The following is a 12,199-nucleotide window of genomic DNA, read 5'->3' on the forward strand; positions in this document are numbered from 1 at the left end:
GTCCGGTGAGATTTATCCCACCGAGCCCCTCCGGGAAGCGCGGCAGATGCAGGGTGGGATGCAGGGTGGGATGCAGGATACGGGGCCGAGGCTGAGCATGGACGAGCCCGCAGCGCTGCCCGAAGCCCCAGAAGCCCCAGAAGCCCCAGAAGCCCCAGAAGCCCCGGGCCGTGCCGGGGCTGGCAGCAGGAGCCCGGCGGATGCCGGAGCTCGGAGCGGAGCAGCGCGGGGCGAGAGGCGCCTCCCCGGCCGGGAACTGAAACCCGCGGATTGCAAAACCCGCCCGGCGAGCACGGCCACGCTGCAGGAGGAAACGCCTCAGCTTCCTGCTCGAGAGAAAACTTCCCTGCCGGGCAGCAATCCCCGGGCACACCGGGCTGCCATCCCCGCAGCACCTGGGCTGCCGTCCCTGGCACACTGGGCAGCAATCTCCGGGCACACCGGGCAGCAATCCCCGGGCACACCGGGCAGCAATCTCCGGAGCCCCCGCGTTGCCATCCCTGGGTACAGCGGGCAGCAATCTCCGGAGCACCTGGGCTGCCATCCCTGGGCACCTGGGCAGCCATCCCCCGATACCCGGACTGCCATCCCCAGAGCACCCGGGCATCTATCCCCCGGAGAACCTGGGCTGCCGTACCCCAGCATCTGGGCAGCAATGCCCTGGAGCACCGGGGCTGCCATCCCTGGGTACAGCGGGCAGCCATGCCCCGGCATCCGGGCTGCCATCCCCGGGCTGCTCCAGGACAGCTCCAGTGGTGACAGAAGGTGCTGAGCTCCGGCTGCCATCGGCACTGCCAGGTGGGGATTTGGGGAGCAGAGCCGGGTCAGGATCTGTGCCCAGGGTCGGTGTTCAGCCCTTGTTATCTGTGCCAGCACGGGGTCAGTGCTTGGGCACGGACACAGCACTGCCTGGCAAGGCTGGCACTGTTGGGGCTCCCTGTCAGGGATGTGGGGCAGGGTGGGATGTGGGATGCAGGGTGGGATGTGGGATGCAGGGTGGGATGCAGGACAGGGTGGGATGTGGGATGTGGGGTGCAGGTGACAAACAGGGTGCAGAGCAGGATGTGGGATGAAGGGTGCAGAGCAGGATGTGGGATGCAGGATGGGATGAAGGACACAGTGGAGGGTTCAGGGTGAAGAGTAGGACAGGGTGGGATGCGGGATACAGGTGGCGTGCAGTGTGGAGGGCAGAATGTGGGGTGCAGGACAGGGTGGGATGCAGGATTTGGGATGCAGGATGGGATGCAGGACACAGAGGAGGGTTCAGGGTGAACTGAAGGACAGGGTGGGATGTGGGATGCAGGTGACATGCAGGGCGCAGAGCAGGATGTGGGATGCAGGATGGGATGCAGGACTGGGTGGGATGCAGGATGCAGGGTGGAATATGTAATGTGGGCCAGGGTGGGGTTCAGGATGTGGGGTTCAGGCTGGGATGCAGGGCAGGATGTGGGATTCAGGGCACTCTGCTGCCTGCACTGGGCAGAGTGGGGCTGCTCCTTTTCCTACTCACTCTGTTTTCAGTGTGACCAGCTCAGCATCAGGGTCCCACTGTCAGGAATTGTTCCAGGCTGATATGGATGTCTCTAAAGGCTCCATCCTCACCAACAAAGCCTCCGAAGTTCTCAGAGTTCATCAGCATGTGGGGCATCCAAATATCAACACTGCTTCACCAGCCTGCACACAAACCCCACCCCTAATTAATTCCTTAATTCCTGCTGAGCTTCATTTTCCCATCCAGGGGTGGGTGCCTGGAGCAGCCTCCAGAGAGGGCAGAGGGCCCAGCCTGGCCCTTTCCCTGAGGTCATCCAAGGGTGCCCAGGGCTGGGAAGGGGTGGCAGAGTCTCGGTTTAACCACACGAAACCTGAAATCACTTTGGGTGAAGTCATTCAGCTGCAGCTCCGCTGACAGGAAGAGAAAGGGCCAGGGTGACTTCTTGAAATTGTGTCTGGTTTTATTTTCTGTGCCTGTGAAACAGGAGCATGTGCATGAGCATGTTTTATTTTCTGTGCCTGTGAAACAGGAGCATGTGCATGAGCATGTTTTATTTTCTGTGCCTGTGAAACAGGAGCATCACTCTGTCCCCACGCTGCTGGCCGAGCCCGTGGCTGGGAGTGCAGGGAACTCATCCCCAGCCCCCTTATGCTTCCTTCTGCCATCCTTTTAAAATTCCCAGCTCATTTCCTCTTCCCTGGTTGCCCCATCAGCAGGATTTTCCTCCCCAGCCCCATCTGAACCCCAGGGCTGGATGATAAAGTGATAAATGATGACACCTTGGTGTGGTGGGGAGAGCTCATCTGGCACAGGCTGGGAGAGAAAAACACCCGGCCTTGAAAGCAATTTGTGACAAGAATGAATTGTTCCAGCTGGTGGCAGCAAAGCTCAAAGAATAAAGGACAAGCAGCGAGCTCTGCGTGCTGCAGGGACCTCGTCCTTGGGGTCAGAAAACCCGGGAGAGAATCCCACGAGCGCAGTGGTGTCCCCACGGTGTCCCTGTGACAAACGTGTGACACGTCAGTGAGAGCCGAACCCCCCCAGCACTCCCCGAGGCGTTTCTTTGTTAAAAACCACCAAAAAACCCATTTCTTTGTTAAAAACCGGGGGTTTGTGAGGGAGGGTTGGCCCCACCTGTGGTTTGATGAGGGTTTGAGGGATAATCACAGAGAGAGAATCACAGCATCTTCTGCTGGGCAGTGACCAAGGGAAAATCAAAAGTCCCCTGTTGTCTGTGCCACCCCATCCTCACTCCTCTGACTTTCTGACTCCTATTTCACGTTTTAAAACCAAAAAGCCACCAGCAGCGTGCCCAGCTGGCTCTGGGGTGGTGCCACAGAGGCTGCTGTGATTTTGGAATAAAAACATCCTGGATTTTCCAGGTGATCCCTACAAGAGATGTGGGACAGGGAGCACAGGGAGGCTCACCCCAGGCACAGGGAGGGACAAAATGCCTCAATTAGACATCAAACCCCACTGAAAGTAAATAATCCCTTCAAATCTTAAGAAAAGGAAGCAAAAATGAACAGCCCTGCCACGTTCTGAAAAAGGCCTGTGGAAAAACCGAGATAGGGGAAAGCTGGTAATGATAAAATAATGATCCAATCCATAATCCCAATCCTAAATCCTCTTTCCTGAGCCAGTTGGGGGTCCATCCTCCACAGGAGAATGATGAAGATTAAGCATTTTTAAATCAGGTCAGTGCCAGGGAAGTGTTTGCCCTGGGGAATCCTCCTGTGGCGGCTGCGTGCGAGCCCAGGCTGGGGGAACTGGGGCTGGAATCAGGAACCTGTGGGCTCACAGAAAGAACTGGGTTGGGAGAGATCTCCAAAGTCTTACCATTCCACAGCAGGGATTTTCCTGCTTTTCCACTACCTCAGGCTGCTCCAGCCTGGCCTGGGACATCCCCAGGGATCCAGGGGCAGCCACAGCTGCTCTGGGCACCCGTGCCAGGGCCTCAGCACCCTCACAGTGACCAATTCCTGCCCAATATCCCACCTAAACCTGCTCTCCTTCAGCTTCAGGCCATTCCCCTGTCCTATCACCACATCTCAGTGTCCTCTGTGCCACCACGCTGCTCCTGCCCCGCTGCCACTGAGTGTCCCCAGGGACATCCCCAGGGATCCAGGGGCAGCCCCAGCTGCTCTGGCCACCTGCGCCAGGGCCTGCCCACCCTCACAGGGAACAATTTTTTTTCCAATATCCCACCTAAACCTGCTCTCCTTCAGCTTCAGGCCATTCCCCTGTCCTATCACCACATCCTCAGCGTCCCCCGTGCCACCACGCTGCTCCTGCCCCGCTGCCATCGATGTCCCCGTGCCCAGGATGGCACCGGGAGCTCCTGCAGGTCCTTCCTCACCCCCTCACCAGCACCTCCAGCACCAGCCCTGAGCATCCCAGGAGCCCCCCAGGCCATGCTGTCCCTCTCTCCCACCCAACCCCAGGACATCACACACCAGCACCCTCAGGTCAGTGTTTCCACCATACCCAAAACATTTATTTCTCCAAAACTATTGCTAATGACAATGGATACATTTTGTTGCCCCAGTATGGATTTAACACTTCCAACACATCGACTCCTAATACTGTACAAGACTGTACCAAAAGGGAGGGGGGGGAAAAAAACCAAAACCAAAACAAAAAAAGGCTGTACCTCCATATTGTACAGAGTTCTATGTACAAAGTACAATTTTACACAGTTTAATATATACACCATATATATATTGGTGTAGAAGACATGAAACAGTGGAAACTTGTTTTAGCAAGAACATTCCATCCCACCATGGAAACAACTGCTGCTGACAACCCCAGGTTCAGACAGAAAAACACAATTCCTACACTTTGCAACCCGATTTTCCTGCTCTTACAGCAGGACCACTGGAAATCAGAGATGGATTTCAGCAATTGCCCTGTCTGAGCTACATGGAGCTGGGCTCTCGGAGGAGCTGCTGCTGCTCACAAGTATTGCTCCAGCAGTTTGGCACACTCAGAGTCCAACCCGGGCTTGGGTTGCTCTTCGCACCTCAGGGCTGTGCCTGGAGGAAAGGCTGGCGGAGCCCACGTCAGAAGCAAGGTTACTGCAGTGCCTCAAAAAGGACAGGCCCACCTTCCATTCCCACTGCAAACTGCTGAATATTTACCCTGTGTGGAGCTTGGCAGATCAAGTATTAGCACGGCAGGGAGCTGCCTTCCCTCTGCACCTTCCCTTCTTTTTGGCCCATCGTTGAGAAACGCGTTCATCCCAAACTACGTCAGAGGAAGCACAAAATTTAACAGGAAAAAAAGAAACCAAAACCCAAACCAACAGAACCCTTTGCATTTTCCAGGCTTTGAACTGCTGTTTTGGCATCTCTAGAGCCACCCAAATAGATGGTTTGCTGCTAGAACAGCCTGGAACAGAGTTCACCTGCCTTGTGGCGGGCGGTCGGCGGAACCGCGTGTGCGCGACGCAGCCGGGGCCATCCCGGCCCCGCAGGCACAGGGGTCAAGTATTTCTATTTTTATTTCTTATTTTCAAGTACCAGGTTGTCACACAGACACAGAGACATGCAGGGAGCCGATGTGGAAGGAGCTCAAACCCCAAAGTTCAGTCCATGAGGTGCTTGGTGATCCCGCAGAGCTGGTGCTGGCCATTCCCTCCTTTCCACCTCTTGTGCCACCAACCCACTAAAGGAACAGCTTTATGTCCCCAGCTGCATTTGTGGGGCATTAGCCAAGGCCAGATAAACCCAAAAAAAGGGCTGGGTTGTTTTTTTTTTTTTTTTGTGAAAGCTAAAAATCTCAAAATAAATAAATCCCCAGCTTGTTAAACTCAATTTCCTGTTCTGTTCAGGCCCACAAGCAATGGAAATGCCCCAATGCTCCTGTTTCCCTGTGGGTTTTGAAGCAGTTTTTGAAGCAGTTCCCTACCAGGGCAGTTCAGGGCGTTTGCACTTTGGGGCACATCCCTCTACACCCAGGGCTTGGTCCTGCCAAGCTCAGGTGCCCCTCACCTCCTTCCTCTCCTCCTGTGCTCATGGACCTGCTGGACAAGGGGGTGAGCTCAGCCTCTCATGGAATCCATCCACCTGTCTCAACGGGGATTTCTGGGGCGTTTTTCCACCACTCCTGATTGCTCACTGAGAGCATCACCTCCTGCAAGCGTCCCCTCCACACAGATCCCACACCCCCAGGAAGGATCCAAAGTGCGGGCGTCAATTTTTGCAGAAGAACATCTCCCAAAAGCTCCATCAATCCCCAAACCCACGCCTGGCTCCGCTGAGTTTGAGGTTTTTGACGCAGAGAAGAAGAGAAATAAGGCAGCAAACTCCACCTGCAGTGAGCTTCTCCTGTCCCAGTATTGCTGGAGCTCTTCCAGGTGCGCCGGGTCGGCCCCGTACCAAGTGCAAGGTGGGGAATTGCAACAGACGGGATTTCTTGCCAAGCTGAAGTGTTTTGATTCAGTAAATAAATTTATGAGAACTCGGTTATCTTAACCTACTTTTGTGCAAGAACAATCTTGCCTTAAAAAAGAAGAAGGAAAAAAAAAATAAACTAAAAAAGAAAAAAATCAACAAAAACTCCCAAAACCCAACACATGAGGTATTCAGCACAGGAAACCCAAAGACTCCTTTTGAACAGGTATCAAAATACAGACATATACAACAACTTTTTTTTTTTTTTTTTTTGTTCTGCTGTCACAGTGCACTCTAATTATTTACTCATTTTTGTTGCAATAAAATACCCAGCACAGATAAAACGAGAGGGTTTTGATCGTGTCCCACTGCTCGGACATGAAGGACAAATTTACAATTCATAAACTTTGGACGACCTCAGAGAGGCAGAAATTAAGCAATGGTTAAAGCACACTGCTCCATTCCCAACTAGGGAAATAACCCAGAAAAGGTCTGAGCTTCAGAAACCATTCAGATTGATCACCTAAAACCGTGTTTCATTTTAAAAGTTTTTAGTTTTTTTTTTAGTTTTTTGTTTTTTGCTTTGGATTATTTCAATCCAACACCTGATGAACAAGGTTCATACAAAGCACTATCCAACAGACAGACGTCATTCCAGTTATCAAACACTTCTTTTTGTCTTCATATTCCACACAAACGTTACAGGAAAAGTCATGAAAAAGAGGAATTTCCTTGGAAGAGCTAAAATTTCTTCGGGATATGAAGATGCGGAGTGACATTGGTACCTCCCCAAGCAAACCACTGAGTCAGACCTGTCCTCAGGGAGGGAACATTTCCAGTTCCTCCTTCCCACCTTTCCGGCAGCCACTGCCCATAAAACACTCGTGGCAAACGTCCTCTCAGCCTTGTGTGTTCAGAGTGAGGAGGACAAGCTGAAAAATCTCCTTTTTCCCCACGATTTCCATGATTTCTGCTCATAAAACACTCGTGGCAAACGTCCTCTCAGCCTTGTGTGTTCAGAGTGGGGAGGACAAGCTGAAAATCTCCTTTTTTTTTTTCCATAATTTTGTGTGCGATTTTTTTGCTTCATCCCCTCCCACGCGTGATTTTTCCGCCCGAGGAAGAGGAAGGAGGAGCTTCAGCCTGTCCTATTGCTTGTGTCAATCACAGTGCACACCAGAATTCCAGTTGAGTTGCTCCATATCCAGGTGATCCTGCCCAGCACCTTGCCCTTGGCAGCAGGATTGTCCCAGAGCTGTGGATGCTAGAGAAGCACAGTAATAATTCAGATACAGACAGTTGCTGTTACAGTAACCTGAAGTCTTTTTTTTTTTTTTTTAATTTATTTTTTTTTCCCATCTAATTCCACACTTCAGACCTTGAAGCTGGAAAAGAGCAGCTCCTCCAATGTGCTGTGCGTGGCTGAACACTTATTCTTAGGAATATTGAATGCTAGGCATAAAAATATAAAAAAGAAAATAAGGCATTAAAATGAGGCAAAGTCAATTTACAGAGATCCTGCTCTTGACAAAGATTAACTTTGGTCATTTGAGACCAAAATAAAAAAAAAAAATAAAAAAAAAGAAACCAAAAAACCAAAAAATTGTTACTAAAAAGGAAATGCCAGAAAAGTTCTGCCTGAGCAAAAAATTACAAGTTTAATCATTCTATTTATTTATTTTTTTTCCCCAAAAGAACAAGTGATTCCTTGGTGGTAGAAGTCCATCAGAACCTGAGAGCAAAGGTGGCACTGGTGGCATCTCCTGGAGGGGCAGGGACAGTCACACTCGTACCGTGGGGCTCCCCCAGGACAGCTCAGGAGAAATGGGAAACGAGGAGAGTTCTCACCAAAACCTTCCCAGTGCTCCCTGTCCTTCGTTCAGGGCCCAGAGGAAGCTGGGAAGCTTTTTGGGAAGTCATTAATTATGGGTTGATTGCTTCTGTAGAAAGGGGGTTGTGCGTGTGGGCATGGACAGGGATGCAGGAAGACCCTGCTCCATTTTTCCAAGTATCATCCTAAATGTCAGAAAAGGACATTTTCAGCAACTCTTCTTGGTTTCTTCTTGTTTAAGTGCCAATTAAACGGGCTTTGCAGTCACCAGGAGCTCACAAACTGCAAGGAAACTCAGCTTAAATGGGTGAGAAAAATGACTTTTCTCCTCTTGTCCTGAATCCATTATTTGATGGAAGCCTAAGGATGTGCAGCTTGTTTGAAATCCCAGAAAAGCCGAGGAACGAGGCAAGCTCGGGGTCAGCCAATCTCCACTCCTAAGTGGCACAAGCCTTTTAATTATTGAATTAAATAACTGTGGGCACCGTGGAGAATTCCCAGGGGAGTACAAAAAGAGTCCGTGGATGCTGCTGGCTATGGATAAATACAAATAACAGCAAAGGATGCATTCACAGGTCAGCCCTGCATGGAGCAGGGAGCACGGGGGGCAGCCACTGCTGTCACATCCCTGTCCCCAGCAGCGTTCCCTGCACTGCTCTATGAGAGCAGAGAGGGACAAGGCAGGGAGCTGAGAACTCCTGAGCGAAGTTTTTACAGTGCTTGGCGCTGGGATGGGGGTCAGGATCTGTCCTGAGGAACAGGCAAACCAGCAGAGCGTGTCTTGGGGATGGGCTCCCAGCAGAGGATGCTTGTTTTCAAAATTATCTCTTTTTTCTGTTTTGTTTTGCTTTGTTGTACATTCAGTCTCCCGAGAGCAAACACCACATCGGAGCCCACGGGCTGAAAATGCCACTGGAAACAATAAAGCTGCTTTTAAATATGGGAGAGCAAAGGGGGAAACCAGTGAAGATTGTCCATAAGCAATGACTGGGCTCTTTCTTGTGCTCCCAGGGCTCAGGAAAACATGTTTGTTTATATTTGCACAGACACGTCTTACGTAGAACTCCACAAAACCTACGAGTGCTCCAGAGTAAACTGATTTTTCCATGACAAATAAAGCATGAGGCTGGAATGGCCAAAGGCTTTGGCCCTGAGGGGGAGGAATGGGGAGCAAACAAACAAAACCAGAGGATGTGATGGAAGTCGAGACAGACCCTTAACCACCGTGGCACCAGCGGGCGACGGAATAATTATAATAATAATAATAATTATAATTATAATAATAATAATGCACAAGAAACAGGCATGTCCAAGCTCCACGTAACCAGTGGCACCAAAACATGCAATAGACTAAAATCTATCCTATTGTTTCCCTGTGGTAAATGAAACACAGAATACAGAAGTCACTACACCAGTATCCCAAAATAGGACACCACCAAATGTTCCTTCCAGCGGCCGAACACTTGAACAGGGCATGGAAACCAAAATCCAGCTCATCCCTTGGTGTTATCCTGCTCAGCTTCACAGTGGATTGTGGATTGTGGATTTCCCAAGCGTGGCAGGAGCTGTCCTGGGCACGTGGGACGAGGCTGTGGCTGCCCAGGAGCTCCCAGCATCTCCCTTTCAATCCAAGCATTCATTAAATAACAATCTTAGCGTCTTTGCCGTGTGGAACAGCAGGATTGTACCCAGAGAGCAGCAGGGGGGGCATCAGACAGTACAGGACTTGTCTGGGGGCTGCTGGGCCGCAGAGGAGGCCACGCCGGGGGTGCTGGCGCTGGTTTTGGGGAACACGGCCGGCTTGGGCCGCGTGGCCGGCGGCTTCACCTGCGAGGCCACCTTGACAGACTTGACGGGCCTGAAGGTGCAGGGGATGTCCCCAGCCGTGCTGGCGCTGCGCTGGAAGGGGGGCTCAGTGTCCTTGAGGAGCTGGGTGTGCAGGGGGCTGGAGGGCTCCGAGGTTGGGGCCACCACCGGGGAGGTTTTCAGCGGCTCCAGGGTGTCCAGGACGACGTCGGGCGCGTGCTTGACGCTGCTCTGCCTCTCCAGCTCCCGCAGCTCGTTCAGGGCCGAGTTCATGGTGGCTTCAATGTCCTGCAAGCACAGCACAGGAGCCCAGTGAAGGCAAGGCCCAGGCACACAAATCACCAGGTAAAAGGCAGGTTTTGAGCAAAATTTTTTTGGTTTTTTTAAACACCAACCTCGCGTCAAGGACCGAACCGTGCAGCGCCGCATCCTGCAGCCAATAATCACTAAAAATTTCCAGCAATGGGGAGCAAAATAATTGCTAGCACTGCCTTGATGCTAATCTGGCCCTTCACTGCTGCCCAGAATTCAAAGTAAAGCCCCAAATGGCAGCAAGGAACAGAAACCAAAGCATTGGTGCCCATTCTTGCAGTTTATTTGGCACGTGAGGTTCAGGAGAGTAAATTCCTGAAGGGAGCACTCATGAACAGAAACCAAAGCATTGGTGCCCATTCTTGCAGTTTATTTGGCACGTGAGGTTCAGGAGAGTAAATTCCTGAAGGGAGCACTCATGGCCTGGATACTGGGCCACACACTGAAGGCTGAAATCCTCGTGGGCTCCTGCTCCTGCCTCACTGGTTTTCCTGCTAAGCTGTTCCCAGAAATGTATTTCACAGGACTCGGAATTTTAGAAAACACAGAAGATGTCAGAAACACGTGTAGCAACCCGAAACTGGCCCTTCTCCTTCCTCTTAAAAACCATTACAGTTATGAACAAATAAATATAAAGAACTTTTGAGCTAAAGTCATGGGGGTTTTGTCTCAGGACCTCCACGCTGTCTGCTGGGGAGTGCAGTGGTGCACAGAGCTCCCAGGGGAGCAGGAGAGCTCAGCCTGCCTGTGACTCACACTTTTGGCTGCAGCTTTCCAGCTTCATCAGAGCCTTTTCAGGGGGTGGGGAAGGTAAATCAGTCAAGGAATGGTGGAAGAAAGCAGAGGGAGAAATCTGATGCCTCCCACTCTATCTTGAGGCCAGGCAGATTTTCGTTATGAAGTTGGGGAAATATTTAAGATGGTTATTGGGTGGTGCTTGAGCAGATACTACAGAGAAAAACTCTGATTTAACACAGCTTGGGTTTTCCTCCCTCCTCTTTTTTATTTGTTTTCCCCTCCTCTTTCCTTTTTGTCCCCAGACTCTTCTCCAGTGAAACAACGGAGTGAAGGTTCTGGCAGGGAGAGGAGACAGAACAACTTCAGTCAGAGCCTAATTGAAAAAACAAAGAATCTGATTTATATCAACCAAAGCCTCAGAAGGACAGGGAAGCACGAAGACAGCAGGAGCTGTACATCACATTTCCACTTTAACAAATGGGCTTAAGGTACTCAAAATTGCAAAATACAAATTCCCATCAGCATTAAACCCACTGAGTTTTAAGGTGCCCCTTATTTACTATGTGGAGTCGCTGTTTTGTCAATAAAAATTCAATTTATTTCTCACCTATTTCCCCCCCAGCTCCTTAGGAACCTGCAGAGCCTCGAGGCAGGCAGAGCAGTCAGGTCTGTTTGTAACCTGAGCCTGGAGCATTCCTTGGCTGCAGGCAGAGCCATCCATCCCACCCTGCAAACACTGGGTACAGACACACGCAAGTGCAGGCACATCCACCCAGGAAGAGCCCTCTGGAAGGGGGAAATCTGTAAATTCACATTTTTGTAGCCAGCCTCGACTTCAAGGCCGCTGTGTAAATAACAAACTCCTGAAAACCAGCAGGGCTGTGTTCAGGTCTGGTTGCTGATCACACTCTGAGCCCTGCAAGAAGATGAGGATGCCACTGGAGCACTGCACGAGTCTGCTCCTGCTTTTATTTGGCCTGTGCTGCTCCATGTGCTTGCCATGCTGTGGGTTTGTATGTGCTGAGTGTTTTAGTGGTGACACTGGCAGCAATAGCTTGCACACTTCAGTGTGTACAACAAATAATAGGCAAAACTATCAAAAAGGTTTTTATCATACAAGAGAGAGAAGGAGGAAATAGATTTGCAGATAATCTTACAGAGATAGCAGATGAAAGTACAGACAGAGATGTCACACCACAGGCAAGCCTGCACCACTGACAGGAGAGTGTTAAATCCACAAGAAATACTTAATTTCTCTCATGTCTTGAAGTTATGGTTGCTTAATTCTCTGCTGGCAGCTTTGGAATCTCTGTCACTTCCTGAAATGGGTGTTTTCAGTGTTGAGATGAAATTCTAGGTAACCAACAGGGCCAAGCTTTTATGGAGGAAGGACCTGGCTGTTTATTTTCCCTCAGGAAAGCTCCCCTCAGGGCCTGCACACAGGGAGGAGGAAAGCCCAGGCTGGGGCTGTGTCCTGAGCTAATATTGCACTGAGAGAATCACAGAATGTGGGCTTGGAGGGGACCTCTGGAGTCCAACCCACCTGGAGGTGACACAGAAACTCATCCAGGTGGCTTTGGGGTGTCTGCAGAGAGGGAGACTCTGCTCCCTGCCTGGGCAGCAGCT

The 12,199-nt window shown here is 51.0% G+C and overlaps 1 protein-coding gene across 2 annotated transcripts in view; it reads right to left on the reverse strand.

Annotated features, from left to right (window-relative positions):
• Positions 1-3,961: 3,961 nt before the first annotated feature.
• SRGAP2 (SLIT-ROBO Rho GTPase activating protein 2) overlaps positions 3,962-12,199 on the reverse strand; it is a 114,066-nt gene continuing 105,828 nt past the window's right edge. For both annotated transcript variants that reach the window (XM_036398295.2, XM_036398294.2), the window contains exon 23: positions 3,962-9,811. In XM_036398295.2, the coding sequence (XP_036254188.1) occupies positions 9,428-9,811 (384 nt within the window). In that variant the 3' untranslated portion in view covers positions 3,962-9,427. The remainder of the gene's footprint in view (positions 9,812-12,199) is intronic.

Source organism: Molothrus ater, chromosome 25 (genome assembly GCF_012460135.2).
Source record: "Molothrus ater isolate BHLD 08-10-18 breed brown headed cowbird chromosome 25, BPBGC_Mater_1.1, whole genome shotgun sequence".
NCBI classification, from domain to species: Eukaryota; Metazoa; Chordata; class Aves; order Passeriformes; family Icteridae; genus Molothrus; species Molothrus ater.